We start from the raw sequence: 23,536 nt of genomic DNA on the forward strand, positions 1-23,536 counted from the left end.
CCATTGGATGCCTGAAATTGCAGATAGTACCAAACCCTATAATCGAATGTCTTTTCAATCTTAACTAAACCCTTATCATGGACTGTGTCTGGAGCTTTTGCAGTTTGAACTGCAACTACAAAACTAGAACAAATTTCTTTTTCCTTCTTCACAATTTTACAGATAAAAGATTTATTCTTACCATGGATATTAGCAACCTTAGCAGACAATTTTGTTCTTATTGAGTCAGGAACTTTTACCTTTTCATTTAAAGAAATTACATTATGGCTTTTCTTTGGCATATTTGAATTGCTGGAGTCATTATTAAGTAAAATAAAAGTTGCTGGAACACAAGCACTCTTTGTTTCAATTTGATAACCAAGATGGCTACTAAGTGACTAATTGGTTGATAGTGTATACAGCATGGATACTGTAGACAAAGGAATGAATCATATCCCAGGTTGGATGGGTCATGACAGCATGATATTTCATTATGCTACTCAGAATGGCAACAATTTAAAAACTATGCATTGTTCATTTCTGGAATTTTCCATTTAATCTTTTTGGACTGGATTAAACAGGGATAACTGTAACCACAGAAAGCGAAAACACAAATGGAGGGGATACTGTATGTAGATGAGAAAATGTTTTTAATTATTAGAGATGGATAATATAATAATCCAATTTTTTAGGTATAATTAGTCATTTAAATTTTTTAAAGAAGAGTTTTAAAATATAGTAAAAAATTTCAGAAATTGCCATGTAAATTGAGGAAGTTTTGTACTTTGCTTTATTTGAAACTCTGTTAAAACTACTTTTTTTTTTTTTTTTTTTTTTGTAAAATACAGCACCAGTGTTTGTCCTGCTTGTTTGAGTTGCCAGTATGTGTCATTTATATTCCATATTTGAAACTCAATTTCACATGGATTTTATGTAGATAACAAATATACATTTCAACTTGGTCCTGCCCTAGCATTTACATGTATTTATTTTTTTGTTATGTGTGTAGATAGGGTTACAAAATAGTTGTTATAAAAGGAGTGTTTTGGTTCTTTTTGAATGCAGACCCAGTTCTCATAAGGAGTAGATGTAGAAATGAAATCTTAGGGTATCATATTAGTTCTAGGACTTGTGAAAAATTGGTGTCTTCAAACAACAGAAATTTATTCTCTAAAATTGCTGGAAGCCAGAGAGCAGAGTAAACATGTCAGCAGGGCACAGCTCCCTCTGAAGAGAGTAGCAGAGAAGGATTCTCTTGCCTTTTCTAGCTTGCTTCTTACATATTCCTTGGATTGTGGCTACATACCTCCAGTCTCTGGTCCTAGTAATTTATTTTTCTGTGACTAGCCAGAAGTCACATCTTCTGCTCTTGAGAAATGTGGGAGTTTTTTTTTGTTTGTTTGTTTTTTTCTTTTTTTCTTCTTCTTGCTGAATATGTTTGGACATTAAACCTCTATTGGTTATATGCAATATAATTTTCAAAAAAATCTTACAGCTAAGGGCTAGGGTTGTGGCTTAGTGGTGCCTAGCAAATGTGAGGCACTAGGTATGATCCTCAGCATCACATAAATTTAAATAAATTTTAAAAAGGTATTGTGCCATCTATAACTAAAAGTATTAAAAAAAATCTTACAGCTGAAGCTTATTTTTCTCCTTTGTTTTTGTTTTATTTTAGTAATACTCTTGTTTCATTTTGTCATTTTTTTGTTGCTGGTAAATAAAGAGTGTAGGTTTTTTTAAAAAATTAGCATATTTATTTTAATTAACAAATAAAAATTACCTTTATCTATTGTGTACTGTTTATTTAGTTTTTTCTTTTTGGTAATTCGGATTGAACTCAGGAGCACTCAACGCCAGAACCACATCCCCAGCCCTACTGTGTTTTTTATTTAGAGACAGGGTCTCACTGAGTTGTTTAGCACCTTGCTTTTGCTGAGGCTGGCTTTGAACTTGCGATCTTCCTGCTGCAGCCTCCCCAGCTGCTGTGGGATTACAGGTGTGCACCACTGTACCAGGCTTAATTTTTTTAAATTAATATTAATATATTCAGAAAGTACACAAATCCTTAGTGCATAATCACTAAGAATTAGAATATTATCAGCAACTCAGATTACCCCATTGGGATTTCACCTTCTCAGCTACTCTGCCTATCTTCCTTCCTGTCCTCCTTCCATCACAGTATACTCAGAACTTTTGAAGTGTATTGGCTTGCCCACTCTATATTTACCTATTTATATAAACTCTTTTATGTCTAATTTCTTTGTAAAAACCCATCCATGTGATTTTTGTGAAGCGCAATAGTAATTTTAATCCCCTTATATGAATATACCATCCTTTATTTATCCATTCTATTGTTGATGGACATTTTCATTGGTTGCAGTTGGGGATATTATAAATTATGCTCCCATGAAAGTTTTTATTACATCTTTGGGCATCTTTGTTGCATGTTTTTTATTTTAATTTTGGATTCAGCAACATTGGTAATATTTCACATTCATTCTAATAGTTACCTCGATTTTTATGTGAAAAATCATGTTCTCTGCAAATACATATAGTTTTGCCTTCTCTTATATAATCCTTTTCTTTTTCTTTGTCCTTACTTATGCCATTTCGTATTATCTTCAATATTATGTTAAATAATAGGGAAAACAGTTGGCATCTTTGTGGTTTTTTTAAATTTTTTTTTCATTGTAGATGAACACAATATCTTTATTATTTATTTTCATGTGGTGCTGAGGATCGAACCCAGTGCCTCACATGTGCAAGGCAAGTGCTCTACCACTGAGATACAGCCCCAGCCCTGTGGGTTTTTTTTTTTTCTTTTTTTTTCTGACTTTAAATTATACTTCTGAAGTTTTTAACCAGAAACTTATGGGGTTACTGATAATGAACCACATTTTTTTTATATCTCTGATATTTCATATGTAGTTCAACATAATATAATATTGAGTGCCAGGTTTTCATGAATTGAGTTAATATAATACCTCTTATTTTCTAATTACAAAAATATCTTGAGTGCTGAATTATTTTGAATATATTTCAATCTAATGAAATATTACTTTCATTTTTTTGTAAAAAAAAAAAGAACACTTTTTGATGTCAGACACTTTCCATTTTCTTTCATAAATTCTTTTTTTAGCTTTTCACTGTTTAAAACACTGGATTTAATTGGCTTTTTAAGAATTTTAGGCTTGGGCTGGGGTTGTGGCTCAGCAGTAGAGCGCTTGCCTAGCACGTGCGAGGCCCTGGGTTCGATCCTCAGCACCACATAAAAAAATAAAATAAAGATATTGTGTCCATCTACAACTAAAAAATAAAATATTTAAAAAATTTAGGCTCTTTTGTTTATGTTTATAGATGAGATTTTCATTTTTGAGTCTTGTACTTATTTATAAAGTTTTATTTAAATATTTCAGACATAAACTTATAAAGAGTAACATGAATACCCATATACCTTCTTACCAGTTTTAAGAAGCAAAACATTACAGATGAAGGTGAAGCCTCTTGTATATCTCTTCCTAATAAAATTGTCCTTCGTCCTTTTATGCAATCACTGTTCTAAGTTTTGTATTTGTCCTTCCTCTGCATTTCTTAATATTTGCCTCATAGTAATATCTGCTTTAAGGCCCTTGATTTACTTCCAAGTGCTGCTTAATTAGCACCACAAAAGTAGTGATAGTACTGTTTTAAAATTATTTGGCACTGCATAGTTTATAATTTTTATTGTAATTTCTACTGTACTATATAAGCTATTTAAGCATTTATGTCAATCCCTACGTGCATAGTTTGTGTGTACACATGTGCTCCTATTCTACCTCCCCAATACTAATTATATACCTGTACACCTACGTAGACACATACATGTCATCTTTTATTGTGGTATTTTAATAATTGCATTTGGGTAGTGTATTAGTGTCCTGAGAAACAGAACCAATAGGGTATAGATAGTTTATTATGGAAATTTCCTCACTTGATATGGAGGCGGAGTAGTCCCATAATACATATTCTTACAACTAGGTGGTATAATTCAGTTCGAGTGCAAAGGCCTGAGAACCTGAAGAGCCAGTAGTATAAGTCTCGGAGTTCAAAAGGGTGTAATATGACTGTCCCAGCTCAAGGAGAACAAAGCTTCCCTTTTTGCTCTTTTTGTTCTGTCCTGATCCACAACAGATTGATGCCTGCCCACATTGGTGAGGGCAGCTTCTCTTTACTCAGTCTGTTGATTCAAATACTAAGGTATTCTGGAAACACCTCACAGGCACACCCAGAAATAATATTTTACCAGCTGAGTCTTTTTTATCTCAGACAAGCACATGTAAAAAACCATGACAGTAGTGAAAAATGGTCTGCATGATACTATTTTTTATTTCCATTCATCTGAATACCTTCTAATTGTTATAAATACTATATACTTGAAAATAATATGTAGTGTCATTTGTTCTGTCATCATCATATCAAGCTTATTTACTCTGAAATACCTTTAATTTCATATGAAATACTTTTGCTTGTATATCTACCAGTTTTTAATGGAGATATCTTAAAACCTGTACTATGGTAATATATTTGCACTTTATCTTTGATGTATTCCAGTATACTGTGATATATAGATATATAGATTTAGTTCCATTCTTTTTCTACTGAGTGTATACTTTCCATCTGAGAATTTATGGGTTTCTTTAGCTCTGAAAATTCTTGGTTATTATACCTTTAAATAGTGTTTCTGCTGTTCTCTCTTAGCTTTTCTTCTAACAGTGCCACTAGGTATGTGTTGGAACCTTTATCTGTTCCCTGGGTCTTAAGTGCATTCTGTGTGCATGTGTGTGTGTGTGTGTGAGAGAGAGAGAGATGTTTATGTTTGTATCTTCTAGTTTTTTAGAGGATTCTTCAGTATTAAATTCTTATTTATTAATTCAAAAATTTAAATCCTTCATTGGATTTTTAACTTTATTAACCTAATTTTCCAAGATTCTCATTTTGTCTTTTAAAAAATGTACTGATTCTTTTTATTTCACCTGTTCTAATTTCAATTTTTTTGTCTTTGAAATATTTCAGATTGTGAAATGAAAACATTAGTTTTCATTTGAAGTAAATTTGTCTACTGTCAATTTTGTTGGTTTGCTTAGTACTTGTGATGACACTGCAATTATAAATCAATTTTGGGAGAATTGATATCTTAACAATATTTAGTTTTTTAATTCATAAACCTGTTATATATATTTCCATTTATTTAGATTTTCATCTTCTTTCAGTAATGTTTCTAGTTTCAGTGTGCATGTTTTATACATACTTGGTTAAATTTATATCTAAATTGTTCATGATTTTGATCCTTTTACTACTGGTATTTTAAAAAATTTTAGCGTCCCGCCGCAGCCAGAGCGGCCGAGGGCGGGACGCGATCGCGGGGGCGCGGCGGCAGAGCTGAGGCGGTGGCGGCGCGGACGGACTGACCGGCGCTCGGCATGGCTCGCCTGGGGCTCGGTCTGGTGAGCTGTACCTTCTTTCTAGCAGTGAATGGTCTGTATTCCTCCAGCGATGATGTCATTGAATTAACTCCATCTAATTTCAACAGAGAAGTTATTCAGAGTAACAGTTTGTGGCTTGTAGAATTCTATGCTCCATGGTGTGGTCATTGCCAAAGATTGACACCAGAATGGAAGAAAGCAGCAACTGCATTAAAAGATGTTGTAAAAGTTGGTGCAGTTGATGCAGATAAACATCAGTCCCTAGGAGGACAGTATGGCGTTCAAGGATTTCCTACCATCAAGATTTTTGGATCCAACAAAAACAGACCAGAAGATTATCAGGGTGGCAGAACTGGTGAAGCCATTGTGGATGCTGCCCTCAGTGCTCTGCGCCAGCTTGTGAAGGATCGCCTCGGGGGAAAGAGTGGTGGATATAGTTCTGGAAAACAAGGCAGAAGTGATAGTTCAAGTAAGAAGGATGTGATTGAGCTGACAGACGACAGCTTTGATAAGAATGTCCTTGACAGTGAAGATGTGTGGATGGTTGAGTTTTATGCCCCTTGGTGTGGACACTGCAAGAACTTAGAGCCTGAGTGGGCTGCTGCAGCCACAGAAGTAAAGGAGCAAACCAAAGGAAAAGTGAAGCTGGCGGCTGTGGACGCCACTGTGAATCAGGTGCTAGCCAGCCGATACGGCATTAGAGGATTTCCTACAATCAAGATATTTCAGAAAGACGAGTCTCCCGTGGATTATGATGGAGGGCGGACAAGGTCTGACATAGTGTCCCGGGCCCTTGATTTGTTTTCCGATAACGCCCCACCTCCTGAGCTGCTTGAGATAATCAACGAGGACATTGCCAAGAGTACGTGTGAGGAGCACCAGCTCTGCGTTGTGGCTGTGCTGCCCCACATCCTCGACACAGGAGCTTCAGGGAGAAATTCTTACTTGGAAGTTCTTCTCAAGTTGGCAGACAAATACAAGAAGAAAATGTGGGGGTGGCTGTGGACAGAAGCTGGAGCCCAGAGTGAACTTGAGAACGCACTGGGTATTGGAGGGTTTGGATACCCTGCCATGGCAGCCATCAATGCACGCAAGATGAAATTTGCGCTTCTAAAAGGGTCTTTCAGTGAGCAAGGCATTAATGAATTTCTCAGGGAGCTGTCTTTTGGGCGTGGCTCCACAGCACCAGTGGGAGGTGGTGCCTTTCCTGCTATCACTGTAAGAGAGCCCTGGGATGGCAGGGACGGTGAGCTTCCTGTGGAGGATGACATTGACCTCAGCGATGTGGAGCTTGATGACTTGGAGAAAGACGAATTGTGAGAGCCACAGCCCAGGCTTCAGATCATTTTCTTTTCTTGAGAGTGAACAGATTTTTCCAGCAGTGAAGAAACATTCTTTACAATCCGACTAATCTACCAGGGGCCTTTTTAACCAGGAAGTAACACTTGATTGGTCATTTGAAAGCACTGCGACAGTAAGCTTTTGCATCTCAAGAAAACTTTGAAAAATTCTATGAATTGTTGTAGCCAGTGAATTGGATTGTATTCTCACATAATATTTTGAAGAAAACTGGGCTGTAGAAACATTTCCCTCCCCCTGATGGCTGCTTGAATGTTCTTGGAGGTTGTTTCTTATATATAGGTTTTTTTAAATGTGATTCCTCATTTGAATATCAATGGCTTTTTCCATTAAAGAATAAAATGATATTTTGGACAATGCCAATACATGTATGAAATTAGTGTCCACATCATACAGAGTCAGATGTTCAGCAGTAAATTAATGTCATGAACTGATGACCCTGGCTCCTTCTCCCCATGAACCTTTTTTAAAACGGAAAACAAGACCTCTTTGACTCAAATGCTGCCTTGGGATGCCCACAATGCAGAGTGCACAAGGGAACTTGCTTGTCAGATGAGATCTGCTTCTCCTGCTCCCAAATTTGTCTTTGGGCTGTCACCAGTGACCATTTATTAGGATACCTGGTTATACAGTTAGCTCAAGGTATTTTATGTTCCTACTGATCTCCCTTAGAACTTAGTTTGTTCCTGTGCTACAGGAACAAACATGAAAGCAGCAGGTTACCACATTATAGGTCATTCAGACTTACGTAAACAACTCAGAAAAAAATCAAGTTTTGAATTATGTTAGAACATAAGAGACTTCAAAGGACTGAGCATTTTATTGTAACTTAAAAAAATAAATACACTGTAACTAAAAAAAAAACAAAAAAAAAAAAAAAAAAAAAAAAAAAAAAAAAAAAAAAAAAAATTTTTAAATTGTTTTTGCCAGATATAAAATTGATTTTTGTATATGATCCTATGACTTCACCTTCCTTCTTTATTTTTTCAGGTAGCATATTTATATAGACCACAAGTGTGTTGTCTGAAAATATATAATTTTGCTTCTTCATGTTTAATCAGTATGTCTTTTATCACTAAAATACTTTTTTTTTTTTCCTTTTTCCCTGGCTAGAACTTACATTGTGGAATAGAGGTATTGAGAGTGGCCAACTTAGTCTTATGCTGATATTAGGAAATAAACATTCAGTCTTTCAACATTAAATATGCTTGATGGCAGACTTAGGCTTTGTCACTGATAATGTTTTATCAGTTGAAGAAATTGTCTTCAGTTCCTGGTTTCCTGTAAACTTTTATCATGAATGTGGCTTATATTTTGTCAAGTCCTTCCTGCAGAAGAAAAAAATTGAAGTGAATTTCTAAAATTGTACACTACAATATACCTTTTAGAAGTGAATTAATTACATCATACCATATTGATATTTTGTCTTTTCATTTTTATGTGGTTGGAAGTATTTTCTAAATTGTCTTATAATTTTTTCTTGGAACCATGAGTGATTTAGTATTGCATTGTTTAATTTCTAAATATTTAGGGCTTTTTTCAGATATTTTTATATTATTGATATCTAATTTAATTGCATTGTGGTTACAAAATACACATTGTATGATTTTAGTCTTTTCATGTTTATTGAGTTTTTTTTTATAGCCACAATATCATCTGTCATAGTGAGTGCTTTTCTGTGAACTTGGAAAAAAATGTGGATCATTTTGTTGTTGGATGACGTATTGTAAATGACAATTAGGGCAAATTACTGAATGTTGTTGTTTATATCTTCTATGTCTTTAATGATTGTTTGATTGCTTATTTTATCAATTACTGAGCAAGAAGTACTTAAATTTAATTGTGTAATTTTTTGCTTCATTTACTTTAATACTTTGTGATTAGGTGCTTATAGAATTAATTTTGTTATGTGTTATCAATCAAATTTTTAATCCAATCACAAATGTTCCACTTTCTGCTTGGTAATCTTTTTCTTTCTGATATCTGATTGCCTCTCCAGCTTTCTTCTGATTAGTGATTTTACAGTATACCTTTTTTATCATTTTACTTTTTTTATTTGAGATATAATGCAAATGGCATATAATAAGGTATATAGTTCAGTAAATTTATTGTATTTTCAAAGTTGTTCAATAATTGATACTAATTCCACAACTTTTCATCCCCTAATAAGGAAATCTTGAATCATTAACTTTTCCATTTTCCCCTGAATACAACTGATATTGTTCAGATTTGACTATTCTGTACATTTCTATAAATAGAAACAAATAATATGCAACATTGTGTCTGACTTCTTTTACTAAGCACAACATTTATACATGTTGTGGCATATATCAGTTCTTTTTTCATTTTTATGGTTAAATAATATTCCATTGTGTGGATACACCACATTTTGCCTATCCATTCATTAGTTGATGAATAGTTAGGTTATGTTTACTTTTTTGATATTGTGAATAATGCTGCCATACCTGCGAATACCTTTTTGTGTGGACCTGTGCTTTCAATGCTATTGGGTGTATACCCAGGAGTGGAATTGCTGGATTTTATGGTAACTCTGTTTAATTTTTTTGAGGAACTGTCAAACATTTTTCCATAGTGGCTGCACCATTTTATGTTTTTATCAGTGATATATGAGAATTCCATTTTTTGTTTATATTTTTATTTTAGCCATCCTACTAAATGGGAAGCAATATCTCATTGTGGTTTTGATTTGTGTTTTTCTAATGACAAATAATATTGACTGATTGAACATGTTTTCATTGCTTATTGGCCATGTGTTTGTAGATATGTTTCTCTATTTTTTTCTCGTGCTTTGGGAGCTTCTGTAAATGCATATATGTTTATAAGCTTATGTCATCTTGATATTTGTCTTACATGTGTTTTTAATTGTTACATAATTATAAGCCGTCTTTGTCTCTAGTAACAATCTCTGTTTTAATGTATTTTGTCTGATATTTGTAATCACTGGAGCTTGATTCGGTTAAAGCTTGTATTAGACTACATTTCCTCTATACTCTTATTACAAACCCATTTGCATCTTTGAATCTCAAGTGTGTCTCATGTAACAGCATGGAGTGAGACAATAGTTTTTTTTTTTGTTTGAAAACACACACACACACATTTTAACAATGTGCAAAAGAGAAACATCAAAGTAACGTGATTTCTCATTAGCCCAAATAATTCAAAAACTTATACTCATTTTTTTCTATAGAGATGGCATAGTATATGGAATTCTAGGGAAACAGTAACTTTTAGGAGAAATCATTGGGTTTATGAAGACTATTCAATGGCCTGGGACAAATTCTGTTTTGCACTTAGAACAGACTATAATTGATAGGACAGTGCTATGTAACAAACACAGTCTAGGTGTGTCGACAGATCAGTCTTCCTGTGATGTGAGTCAGTGAAAAGAGAGAAGGAGGTAAAGGTGACTGTTTCTTTGGTGGATTTGGATGTTGGGCTGATAAGAGAAATTTGTGGAAAGCTTTTCCCTATACTCAGTGGGGCAGATACAAAGGAAGGTCAGTTTGACCTTGAGTCAGAGGCAGGTTCTAATGCCTTTTAGTTTCCATTAGATAAAATTGTTCACCATGCCCAAAATGCCATACTCTTGTTGTCTTATTCTCTGGGTCTCAACAGTAGTCTTTTGTGTCATTTTTTTGTTGTTTCACTCAGCCTAATGTTTTGAAATCTAGCCATGTTGTGTTTATCTCTAGTTTTTCCTTATTGCTAGAAAGTACTCCCTATTATGAAAATCATTACAATATATGTAACCTTTGGTGTCTAGCTTCTTTTTTCCTCTTTGTGTAGAAAAAAGTCAAAGGAAGAAGAACTGAAACTTAGAGAGTAAACTAGAGATTACAAAATGAGATAGAGGTGATGTATGCTCAGGTCTCCTTAGCAGCCCAAATGGATTACTTTGTAGGCCCTAGGATCATCTGTGGAGACCTTAAAAGGGGGGTATATATACGCTGAGTTGGAATGAGGGTGCCACATGGTTTATATAAATTAGGGCCACAGGGTAGATGCTGATGGGGGATTTGAGCCATGTGTACACATTTCTTTGAGAGGGACTGGTCTTTCCTCCATCCCTAGATAACTGCTAATGTTGAGCTGCTTATTTTTGCTGAATATGACTACATTTTGTTTTGTTGAGCTTTATTCTGAAGTTCACTTTTGAGGTCATTTTTTTTTTTTTTTAAGGCTGGGTTCTGGGTCTGGGTTATTGGATAAGATATTTAAATCTTCCAGTTGTTTCTCAGTGAACATAGTTCCTTTCCTTTGTGAGTGCTTCTGGTGCTTGCCTTTAGGAAGGATCTCGGAGCCTGACATCTTTTAATCCAGATGTACATGTTCCTTTGTTAAGATCCAGGGTTAAGAAGCTGTATGATTGTTTGTTTGTTTGGTATTGGGGATTTAACTCAGGGGCATGCCCACTGAGCTATATTCCTAGTCCCTCTTCTGTTTTGTTTTGAGACAGGGTTTCACTAAGTTGCTTAGGGCCTCCCTAAATTGCAATTCTCTTGCCTTAGTCCCCTGAGTCCTTGGGATTACAGGTTATGTATCACCTCACCCAGCTGGATGATAGTTTTTAATCAAGTCTGCTTCTCTCTCTCTCTCTCTCTCTTTTTTGGTATCAGGGATTGAACTCAGCACTCAACCACGGAACCTCCTACCCAGCCCTATTTCGTATTTTATCTAGAGACTGGGTCTCACTGAGTTGCTTAGTGCTTCACTTTTGCTGAAGCTGGCTTTGAACTCATGATCCTCCTGCCTGAGCCTCCCAAGCTTCTAGGATTATAGGCGTGCACTTTTTTTAAAATTAGAATGTTTAATTAATTTACATTTAATATTACCATAAGATAAATTTAATTCTATAATTTTACTATTTATTTCTATATGTCTTTTTTTCTTTCTCCATTCCTCCATAACTGACTTATTTTTCTTATACATTTTAATTTCCTTGTGTCTTTTTTTAGTATTTTAAGTGGTTGTCCTGATATTTACAGTTAACATATTCATTTTTAATAATATAGTACTGATTAATACCAACTTAATTTCAGTTGTACACTTTTGAAATGCTGTTGTTTTGTTCTGTTCTCCCTCACCTTCTTCATAATATTATTCACATATAAACTGCATCTTTGTACATATAAGCCCATCAACATAGTATAATAATTGGTGCTTTATTTAATTGTCCTTTATTTTAGAGAAATAAGAGGAAAATATATTTATATACTTTTTATATTCACCCTTTCTGGTGCTCCTTATTTTTTCATGTGGTTATGAGGTGCTATCTAGTATCCTTTCGTTTGAAACTGAGGGACTGTTTAATATTTCTTTTCAGGGAAGTTCTTCTAGTGATGAATTATTTCAGTTGTTGTTTATTGGAGACTCTCTTAATTGTCCTTCCTTTTTGAATACTTTTTTTGGATATTATTGAAAGTTTTCTTCCTTTAAATAAGTCATCACACTTTATTCTGGTGTCATGTTCATTCTTATTAAGGATTTCTGGAACCTGATGAATCAGTTTTCTCTTTTTGCTTTCAAAATTCTCTGTTGAGAATTCTTTTGACTATGTTCTACTGAAAATTTGATTATGTGTGTAACATGGAATTCTTTGATCTTATTGAATGTGTTGATTGTTTTTCTTTAAACCTTAGGAGTGCTCATCCATTATTTCTTGAAATATTCTTCTTGGCCCTTTCTCCTCTCCATTTGGGGTTCCCACTCTTGTGCTGTGCTTGATGGTGTCCCTTCAGGTCTCTCAGACTGTTCATTTTTGTTTTCATTCTATATTTTTGTTCCTCAGTTTGGGTAATCAAAAAAGTCAGCTTTTTTTTTTTTTTGTCACTGTGACCGAAAGACCTGACAAAAGCAATGTAAAGGGAAAGTTTATTTTGGTTCATGGTTTCAGAGGTTCAGTGAATGGTCCCCAACTCCACAGCTCTGGGCCCAAAGTGAGGCAGAACCTCTGAGTGGAAGGCATGACAGAGAAAGCAACCCAGGACATGAAAGCCGGGAAGTAGAGAGAAAGTTCCATTCAACAAAGGATGAAATATAACACTGCCAATCTACTTCCTCTAGCCATGTCCTACCTGCCTATAGTTATCACCCAGTCAATCCTCAGCAGAGGATTAGTTCACTGATTAGGTCACACCTGTCATAATCTTGTCATTACATTTCTGAAAATTCTTGCATTATCTTACACATGAGCTTTTGGGGGACACACCTCATATCTAAACCATAACAATAATTGACACACTTTCAGTTAAATTTTTTCTTCTGATAGCTCATGTCTGTTCTTAATTTCTTTAGTGAATTTTTCATGAAAGTTTGGTAATTTTCAACAGTTTGGTTCTTCTAAAATATTTAATTAGTATCTATTGTTATTCTCTATCTGATGAGATAGCATCATCAGATAGATAACTTTCCTTTTGCTTTTTAGTCAAGATTTCCTTTAATCCTTTCTACATATTTGTGATAGATTTTAAGTTGTTGTTTAATATGCCCAAATTCTGGGCCTCCTCAGGGATGTTAATATTGGCTACTTTTTCTGTTTGTGGGTCAAGCTTTGTATTTCTTTGCATATGGTAATTTTTTTTTTAAACTGGACATTTTAAATAATGTAGTGTAGAATTCTGTAAATCAGGCTGTCTCATCCCTCAGGTTTATTGACTATTGTTTTTGCTGCTCATTTATTTATTTATTTTCCTGAATGAATTGTGTAAATGTATTCTTAGTCATGTGTGACCACTGAAGTCTTTGCTTAGTTAGCTTATGGTCTGTTAATGATGTGACTTATATTTCCTTAAATGCTTTGAACCAATGAATCTCTTAGCTTTTGCTAAGGATCTCTGTGTGCATATTGGGGTATGCTTTCTATGCCTTAGCAAGCAGTTTGCAAGTTGGCATTAGTTTTCATTTCTAACTTTATCAGAACTTCAAGGTCAGCCAAAGATGAGAGATTACAGCTTTTTCAGCTCATTTCTGAGTGTAAGTACAGCCATGAACATGTTTATGATCTTTTAAATCTTTAAGAATATGGTTTAAGGCAACTGCCTTGCTTATAATTTTCTATTTGTCCCATCTGATTTTCATTAACCTCCCTTTTCCTGCTTTCTTTTTGGATAATTGTTAAATATTGTTTTTAAAAATTTGTAGCATTGTACTTGAGAAAAGCATTCATGCCTTCTTGCATATGTTACAAATTGGAAAGAGACTTGGCAGTTCCAGTAAGCACAATTACAGCAGTGTTGTGCAATAGAAATACAACATGGACCTCAAATTCAAGCCAAGGATATATATTTTTTTTAAATTTTTAGTGGCTACATGAAAAAATTGAAAGTAGCAGATAAAATTAATTTTAAGAGTATATTTTATTTATATCGATACATTAAAATATTAGTCTTTCAACATGTAATTAATATAAAATTTATTGATATTTTACATATGTTTTATATTAAGTCTTCAAAACCCAGTATATATTTTATGTCTATCATCTATCTCAAATGTGGCTATCCACATCTAAAGGTCTAAGTGGATAGCCACTTCTTTGTTAAATAGCAGAGATTTGGAGGGACTTTATTTTGATTGTAATGAGGTAGAGTAGGAATAGAATATTTGTTGAGAACCTTTATTTTAGTGATCAATTGTGAGTAAACTAGGGCAAAAATGGAAAACAGAGTAAGGGAGAAATGGAGGCAAAATAGCTGGCCAAAAAATAATCTTGACTGCTGTATACAAAGGGACACCAAGTCTTAATCATTCAGTACAATAGAGTGTGTTGGTATGACAGGTGATATGGGTTTTAAGCTAACAATAACAGTAGTTAGTATTGATGAATGTTGTCAGGCCCTGTTCCAAGAGCTTTGAGTGTATTAATCTTATGACTCATTTACTTTCAGTGAGTAGGTCACTTAAACTTTCTTGGATTTCATGTATAAAATGTCTGAAGTGGAGTAGATAATCTCTGAACTTCTTAATACTGATGGTCCATTTCTTTTGCTACAAATGATAAAGAAAATAAAATTTTTGTCCTCATGGAATTTATAATAAGTAAAAGAAGTGAGGCATCTCCCTTCATTAAAAATAACATAGATAATAATCTTACCTTAAGAGAATTTCAAATGCTAATTAGAATTTAAAACATTTTTTTTGTGTAAAATAAATTGTGTAGGAGACGGCAGTTGATGTGTGCCTAGTAGGAGTAAATGAGGAGGAGATGGAATGGAGTAGTAAGGAATTTCCACTCCTTAGGTTATATTAATATTTGTTATGTAAGTAATAAAGAATGTGGGGGCAAGAAAGTAATGTGTGTGTTCAGAGAACAATAAAAATAAACTTTGAATGCACTGTTAGGGGTTGGAAGATTGGATAGTATTGCTCTGTTGGACTCAAATCTTCAGGAACCTTGATATCCTATTAAGAAAGAGTATGGTTGATCAACTAGCAATGGAATATAGCAGAGACTGGATAGACTGTGCTATGTATTATTTAGAAACTTAACATTTTCTGCCTAATACTTTCTGTAAATTATAACTAGGATAATTAAATGCAATTTAATATTTAAAAATTCTTCATTGGGATAAAACATTCTCTAGCTTTAAAAGTATAATGTTGCTTTTGATGGGGGTATCTGTGGACAGCTATTTAGTTTGATGGAGATCAGTTTGTGCTTTTTTGTCAGCATTTTTTTATGCCTTAGTATAATGTTTCTTTTTTGCTGAATGTTAATTCTTTGTGATTAAATGATACTCAATAACTTTATGTCAGCATTCAACATAAAATGGGAGCCTAAGGCTTAGTGTTTAAAACTATTAGTGTCTGTCTTAAGAGCCAGTACACAGTGCTTCAAATGTGGCAAAAATAACCAAATGGAAAATCATAGATTTTTCAGTGATGGAAGATAGAAAAGCATTTCATTTCATTTGGTCTGTAAACATTAGGTTTTTTTTTTTTTCTCTTTTTACTTGTGAATAGTTTTATTAGGTTACCAGACTACTATTTTTATGTAATACCTGATAATGCATTTTAGTAGAATATCTCACAGAATTTATATATCCATTTATCTGATTTCTTTCAGGTAACTTGTCCAGGAGTGGTGCTGAAAGACAAGGAGGACATCTATCTTAGCATCTGTGTGTTTGGCCAATACAAAAAGACACAATGTGTCCCAGCCACTTTTCCATTGGTCTTCAATGCCAGAATGGTGTTTGAAAAGGTTAGTTCAAATATCAGAACAAGTATTAAAAAAAGAGTTCCAATTTTTTAATAAAAGGCCACAATAAATTATTATTGCTTACTATGTGCTTTGGTTTAATTCAAAATGAAGGCTATAAATTAAATATTGCTTTTGATTCATTATTACCAATTGCATTTCTTTCTTTCTTTTTTATTAATTTTTTATTTACATATGACCACAGAATGCATTACAATTCTTATTACACATATAGAACACATATTTTCATATCTCTGGTTGTATACAAAGTATATTCACACCAATTTGTGTCTTAATACATGTACTTTGGATAGTAATGTCCATCACATTCCACCATAATTTCTAACCCCCATGCCTCCTCCCTTTCCCTCCCACCCTCTACCCTATCTAGAGTTTGTCTATTCCTCCCATGCTCCCCCTCCCTACCCCACTATGAATCAGTCAGCCTTTTTATTATCAGAGAAAACATTTGGTATTTTATTTTTTACAATTGGCTAACTTCACTTAGCATTATCTTCTCTAACTCCATCCATTTACCTGCAAATGCCATGATTTTATTCTCTTTTATTGCTGAGTAATATTCCATTGTGTATATATGCCACATTTTCTTTATCCATTCATCTACTGAAGGGCATCTGGATTGGTTCTTTTTTTTTTTTTTAATTTTTGTAGTACAAAGGATTGAACCCAGAAGTACTCTATTATTGAGTTACATTCCTAGCCCTTTTTATATATATATTTTTTGAGACAGGATCTTGCCAGGTTAACCACGTAGGCCTTGACCTTGGAATCCTGCTCCCTCAACCTTTTGAATATCTGGGATTATAGGCATGTCCTACCAGTTGTCAGTTGTCTGTCCTCCTTCCATCTTCCTTACTTCCCTCCCTTCTTCTGTTTCACAAATAATTTTACCTTGTACCTGCTATTTTCCATAGAATGGATTAGCCACTGGAAACACTTGGTAAACAAGGAAAAATCCTCCCCTTTTGGAACTTAATAAGTGCAAAAAGAGAATAAATACAGGGCAAGGGGACGAGAGGGGATTATATATTTTAAAGGGTGGTCAAAGAAAACAGTAACATTTAAATTGAGCTTGAATTATGACACCAAGTCAGTTATTTGAAGGTCTAGGGGGAAAGCATGCTAAGTAATGGAATAGTAAATTTAAAGCCTTCCTATTGAGAATTAGCTTGCTGAGGTGGAGGAGCACCAAGGAGGTAGATTTGATCATGGTAACATAAGGGGAAGAGCTAACAGATGATGTAGGAGAGAGTCAGAGCCATCTATAAAATTTATTTATAAAGTCTTTCATAATAGACATGGAAAACAGAGAAGAATGGATAGTTATGAATGTCGCATGTTTCTTGGAAAATGAATGTTTTGAGAATGGGAGGGAAAAATCAAAGATATTCTCATATGTAACTTCCTGTCACTTCCTCTCCCCCATCCTGCTTCCCCCTTCATCCCTCCCACTCTAGGTGTTCCCTGAAGCAGTAGACCCTGGAGATGTGGTTGCGCAGCTTGAGTGTAAGTTTTTAACTTTTAAATTCCTGAGTCTTAGACATTTTAGAAAGTATCATCCTTATGTTTTTTTAATCCTGGGTTACGTAAAAATTTGAAAGAGTATAATAGAATTTCAAAAATCTTGAGCTGAGATTTTTTTTTCCACACTTTTTAGAATTTCATGATAATAAAAAAGATAATAAAAAAGAAGTTGTTTGGTGTAGTAAATCTAAGAAATATTCCTCTTCCTGTTTTTGTCAATGAAAAACAAAGAAGGAATTATTTAAGTTTTCTATTGGACAAGATGGTATGGAGTGTTTGTGATATAAGGATAAAGACTCATATTAGGTGGGTTTTGGCCCTGCAAATAAAACTGTCTTTAACCTTAGTGAATACAAATTAAGGGAGTAATAACAGGATAAAAGTAAGTAAAAAATACATATGCCTTTTAATTTTGTATTACATTCACTATTTAAATTATTTGCAGGAGATATTTTTTCAAGGCTGAGGATAACAGTAAATCTATCATAGTACTATGAATCAACTACAAAACTATATAACTATTTGTGAGAGTAGCACTGTAAAAGTGTACACTTGTAGAAAAGTTTACTGAAGCTCTGGATATGAAAGGGAATACTATTATTTATCCTTATATTTAGAAAGGACCCTGGAATCACCAAATTAGTTGAACATATAACTGTGGCTCAAAAGGGCAATAATATTGGGGATCCCTATCATCATCTGTCCTTGTCACACTTTCTTCCCTTCGTGCCCCACTGAACTCTAGCAGTGTAGAAACATGGAATCTGGCACCATACTAGAATCTGAGTACCTATGGAGAAAACAGGCCAATCTGTCTTCATGCAATGTATTGTTCAGCGAATCTTCTCCAGAGAACTATTTTTGGCATATGCCAGTGTCTTATTTGTTATTTTATAGCTGTTTGTAGCACTTGGTTTTTGTATTTTCCACTGCTAAGTAACAGTTTGGGGCCAGTGAGTAAAATTTTAATTTTTCCATACTCATTAGCTGGGACATTATATGTCTTGAGAACATGGGAGGTCTTTCCATCTTCTAAGGTATTTTTCAATTTCTTTCTTCAGTGTTCCATAATTTTCATTTTGATATCTTCTACCTCCTTGGTTTGATTAATTCCCAAGGGTTTTTTTGAGGTTATTGTGAATATAATAATTTTTCAATTTTTTTCCTCAGCAGAATACTGTTGGAATACAGGATAGCTATTGATTTGTGAATGCTGATCTTGTATCCTTCTGCTTTGCTGAATTATTTATTAGGTGTAGAAGTCTTATGATAGAGCTTTTTGGATCTTCTAGATATAGGATCATATCACTTCTCTTTTTCTATTTATATCCCTTTAATTTCCTTCTCTTGCCTAAGTGCTCTGTCTAGAGCTTCAATAACTATATTGAATAGGACTGGTGAGAGTGGACATCCTTGTCTTTTTCCTTATTTTAGAAGAAATGCTTTTAGTTTTTCTTCATTCAGTATGACATTGGCTTTGTGTTTGTTATATATAGCCTTTATGATGTTGAGGTGAATTCCTTCTCTTCCTAGTTTCTCCAGTGTTTTTAACATGATTGGATGCTGGATTTATCAAAGGCCATTTCTACAACTATTGAGATGATCATGTGATTCTTGTATTCTGTTGATGTCCTATATTACATTTATTGATTTGTGTATGTTTCATTCTTGAGACAAAACCTATTTGACCATGGTATATTCTATTCTTGATGTGGTTGATAATATTTTATTAAGGATTTTTTCATTTATGTTCATCAAGCATATTGGTCTGTAGTTTTCCTTGATGTGTCTTCATTTGGTTTTCCTATCAGGGTACTGACTTCATAGAATGTATTTAGGTGTGTTCACTCACTTTTAATTTCATGGAATAATTTGAGAAACTGGTGTTAGTTCTTACAGGTCTGGTAAAACTCAGCTGAGAATCCATCTGGTTGATGGACTTTTCTTTGTTGGAAGGCTTTTAATTTATGTTTCAACTTCATTACTTAATAGTGATTTGTTTTTCTGTATCTTCCTGGTTCAATTTGGGCAGGTCATATGAGTCTAGAGATTAATCAATGTCTTCTATATTTTCCAGTTTATTGGAGTATAAATTTTCAAAGTAATTTCTAGTGGTCTTCTTGAAAATGCTGTATGGTGATATCTCCATTTTCATTTCTAATTTTGTTAGTTTGAGTCCTCTCTTTATTTTGGTTAGTTTTGCCTAAGGGTTTATTAATCTTTTTGAAGAAACAGTTATTTGTTTTATTGATATTTTGTATTTTTTATTCTCAATTTCATTAACTTTGGCTCTGATATTTCCTTTCTTTTACTGATTTGGGGATTAGTTTTTTCTTTCTTTTGTAATGCCTTGAGGTCTAGCATTAGATTTATTTGGAATCTATTCTTTTTATGTAAGTACTCAATGCTATCAATTTTCTAGATCTGACTTCGTACTCTCCCAGAGATTTTGATGTTATATCTGTCCTCATTTGTTTCTAAGAATTTCTTGATTTTTCCTATCATTTCTTCTATAATCCATTCCTCATTCTAGAATGAGTTTGGAAGGGTTCCCTTCTTTTGTGTTTAATGGAATAATTTGAGGAAGGATTGGTTTTATTTCTTCTTTAAAGGTCTTGTAGAACTTGATTGAGAATCCATCTGGTCCTGGGCTTTTCTTTGTTGGCTTTTATTGGTGTCTTCTATTTCACTGTGTGAAATTGATCTGTTTAAATTGTCTGTGTCCTCCTGTTTCAGTTTGGATAGGCCATATGTAGAAATTTTTCAGTGTCCTCAGATTTTCTATTTTATTAGAGTGAATTTTCAAAATAGTTACTGATTTTTATCTGTATTTCAGTAGGTCTGTTGTAATATTTCTTTCTTCATCCTGAATTTTAGTAATTTGAGTTTTCTCTCTTTCTCTTTGTTGGTGTGGCTTAGAGTTTATCAATTTTATTTATTTTTTCCAAAAATCAACTTTTTGTCAATTCTTTGACTTGTTTCTTTTGTTTCAATTACATTGATTTCAGCTCTGATTTTAATTATTTCCTCTCTTATACTACTTTTGGTGTTGATTAATTCTTTTTCTAGGCCCTGGAGATGTAATGTTAGGTTATTTATTTGGTGATTTTCTATTGTTTTAATGCATGATTTCAATGCTTGAACTTTCCTCTTAGAACTGCCTTCGTAGTGTTCCAGAGATTTTGATACATCATGTTGCTATTCTCATTTACCTCTAAGTATGTTTTAATTTCATTGTTGATTTCTTTTGCTATCTATTGTTCATTCAGTAGTGTATTATTTAGTCTCCAGGTATTAGAGTAGCTTCTATTTTTTATTTTATTGTTGGTTTCTAATTTCATTTCATTATGATCTGACAGATCTGACAGTAATGCAAGGCATTACTTCTATTTTTTTTTTTTTTTGTATTTGCTAAGAGTTGCTTTGTAGCCTAAGATATGGTCTATTTAGGGAAGGATCTGTGTGTTATTGAGGAGAAAGTGTGCTCAGTCATTGATGGATGAAATACTTTTTATATGTCTGTTAAATCTAAATTATTTATTGGATGATTTAGTTCTCTAGTTTCTTGATTTAGTTTTTGTTTGGAGGATATATCTAGTGGTGAGAGTGGGGTGTTAAAGTCATCCAATATTATTGTGTTACAATCTGTTTGATTCTTGAAATTGAGAAGGATTTGTTTGTACATAGATGCTGTATTGCTTGGGTCATAAATATTTATGATTGTTATGTCTTGTTGATTTATAATTTCTTCAAGCTGTATGAAATGTCCTTCTTTGTCCCTTCTGACTAACTTTGCTTGAAGTCCACTTTATTTGATATAAAGATAGACACCCCTGCTTGTTTATGAGATCCATGTTATCTGAGGACAACAGCCAGTGTCTCTTTGGGGGGTTCTTCCTGCCCAGGGTAATCCCAGCTACCCTAAAACTTACAATCTCAAATAATTAGCAAATAACCAAGATAAATACTCAGAAATATATTTAAAAAAGTGAAGCCCCTGATAGATCTAGTCCACATGGATGCTGGAACTAGACAAAGGAAAAATGGCTTGGTGGTTTATTTAGGGAGTACATCAAAGGCAGGGATAAGGTTTCCAGGGTGTAGTCTTGCTTCCTGATATATTGCAGTCTGCGGGTTGATTGACATCTTGGCAGGTCACACCTATTTCAGGTGCTGTGTGTGATCTTTGGCAGAGCTTGAGGGAGAAGTTCACCTGCATCAGGTGGTCAGTCCCTGTGGGAGGTGCCATGGGGAGTTCCCAATGCCAGACTTAATCCCTTCAGGAGGCTACTATGAGCAACAGTCCACACATAGCCAAAGGACAGATCGTGACACATGTGAATAATATGATTTTCACTGCCCTTTCACCTTTAGTCTGTGGATGTCTTTGCCTATGATGTGAGTTTCTTGGAGACAGCATATTGTTGGGTCTTGTTTTTATTCGAATCTGCCAGTCTACGTTTTTTGATTAATAAGTTTAGGCCACTTATATTCAAAGTTATTATTGAGATATAATTTATTTTCCTAGTTATCTGATTTATTTATGATGCTTCATTTGAATTCGTTTCTCCTTTGATTGATTATTCTTTTAGTGCAGTTATTCCCTTTTCTGGTTTTTATTTTTATTTTTTATTCTTATTCATGAAATATTTTGCTGAGAATGTTCTATAGTGAAAGCTTTCTACTTGTGATTTTGTTGTTGTTTTTGTTTATCATGGAAGGTTTTTGAAAGGAAAATGAGGAAACAGGAGACGGGTGAGTGAGAAATGAAAGTCGGAGACCAGGCAGAGATACACATAAGAGTTGATTTGTCAGAGCTGACAAATAAAGGCACATCTTTCCATATACGGAAAGAGTCAAAAAAAGGCTTGGGGTTTGAGACTTTTATGGGGCAGGCTCAGGGATTAGAGCTGGGTGGATCCTAAGGCTGTGGTTAAGGGCGGGGTTGATATGAGTGAGTGGTGAGCCTTTCTCAGAAACACCGTTGGGTGGAAAAGTGAAATTTTTCTTAAAATGGCAGCTGTCACTTAAGATGGCCATCCAGATGCTAAGCAAGAACCTTGAAGTTTTTATTTCATTGTCAAATCTGAAGCTTAATTTTGCTGGGTATAACATTCTTGGTTGGCATCCATTGTCTTTCCAAGCTTGGTATATATCATTTCAAGACCTCCTAGCTCTGAGCATCTGAGTTGGGAAATCAGCTAAGATTTGTGTTTGTTTCCTGCCAAACATAATGGGAGTCTTTTTCTCTGGCATCCTTTAAAATTCTATCCTTATTCTGTATGTTAGGCATTTTCATATTAACGTGCCTTGCTGTGGGTCTATTGTAATTTTGTATGTTTTGGGTCCTGTATGCCTACTGTATTTGATTTTTCATTTCATTCTTTAGGTTTCGGAAATTTTCTATTATTATTTCATTGAAAAGATTGTGTTTTCCTTTGGTTTGCATCCCTGTACCTTCATCTATCCCTATAAATCTTAAATTTGGTCATTTCATGTTATCCCATATTTCTTGGAAGTTCTGTTTACGGTCTTTTAACATCTTTTCTCCATGGTCAACTTTATTTTTAAGATTATATATTTTGTCTTAATTCCCTCTAACTCTGTCTTCCAAGTGATGTAGTCTATTGGTCATGCTTCCCATTGAATTTTTAATTTGATTTATTGATTTCTTTATTTCAAGGACTTCTGCTTGATTTCTTTTTTTTTTTTTTTTGCCTGGATCTAGTTTTATTGCCTCAAATCAGAGAGTCTAAGTTCACCCTCCCTGAACCATGTCCTGTCCTGCAAGCATAAGGGCCACAAAACTAGGTGGTTTTACTAATATTCATGATGACATTCTGGATGGCTGGATGACTTTTCTGACCTTTTCAGGAAAACCTGAAAACCTTTCAGGTTTCTCTGGCTTTAACATACATGTATGCCTGACACTAATACTTCTGTGCATGTTCAGAAACTGTTCACAGAAGGACAC

The 23,536-nt window shown here is 34.1% G+C and overlaps 2 protein-coding genes across 6 annotated transcripts in view; both read left to right on the forward strand.

Moving 5' to 3' along the window:
* Window positions 1-23,536, forward strand: part of Spata6 (spermatogenesis associated 6) — a 166,289-nt gene that overhangs the window by 42,687 nt on the left and 100,066 nt on the right. For all 5 annotated transcript variants that reach the window (XM_058570767.1, XM_046468810.2, XM_046468811.2 and 2 more), the window contains 2 exons: window positions 15,883-16,020; window positions 17,496-17,544. In XM_058570767.1, the coding sequence (XP_058426750.1) occupies window positions 16,006-16,020; window positions 17,496-17,544 (64 nt within the window). In that variant the 5' untranslated portion in view covers window positions 15,883-16,005. The remainder of the gene's footprint in view (window positions 1-15,882; window positions 16,021-17,495; window positions 17,545-23,536) is intronic.
* On the forward strand, window positions 5,353-7,163 carry LOC124109903 (protein disulfide-isomerase A6). The gene has a single exon (XM_046468813.2). The coding sequence runs from the start codon at window positions 5,439-5,441 to the stop codon at window positions 6,759-6,761; it is 1,323 nt and encodes a 440-aa protein (XP_046324769.1). The 5' UTR covers window positions 5,353-5,438; the 3' UTR covers window positions 6,762-7,163.

The sequence above is a fragment of the Marmota monax genome, unplaced genomic scaffold, assembly GCF_021218885.2.
Source record: "Marmota monax isolate L192 unplaced genomic scaffold, Marmota_monax_Labrador192_F-V1.1 WCK01_AAM20220418_F8-fsc00008, whole genome shotgun sequence".
Lineage (NCBI taxonomy): Eukaryota > Metazoa > Chordata > Mammalia > Rodentia > Sciuridae > Marmota > Marmota monax.

Coding starts and splice junctions, on each gene's coding strand:
- LOC124109903 (XM_046468813.2), top strand. CDS start 5,439: ATGGCTCGCCTGGGGCTCGGTCTGGTGAGCTGTACCTTCTTTCTAGCA.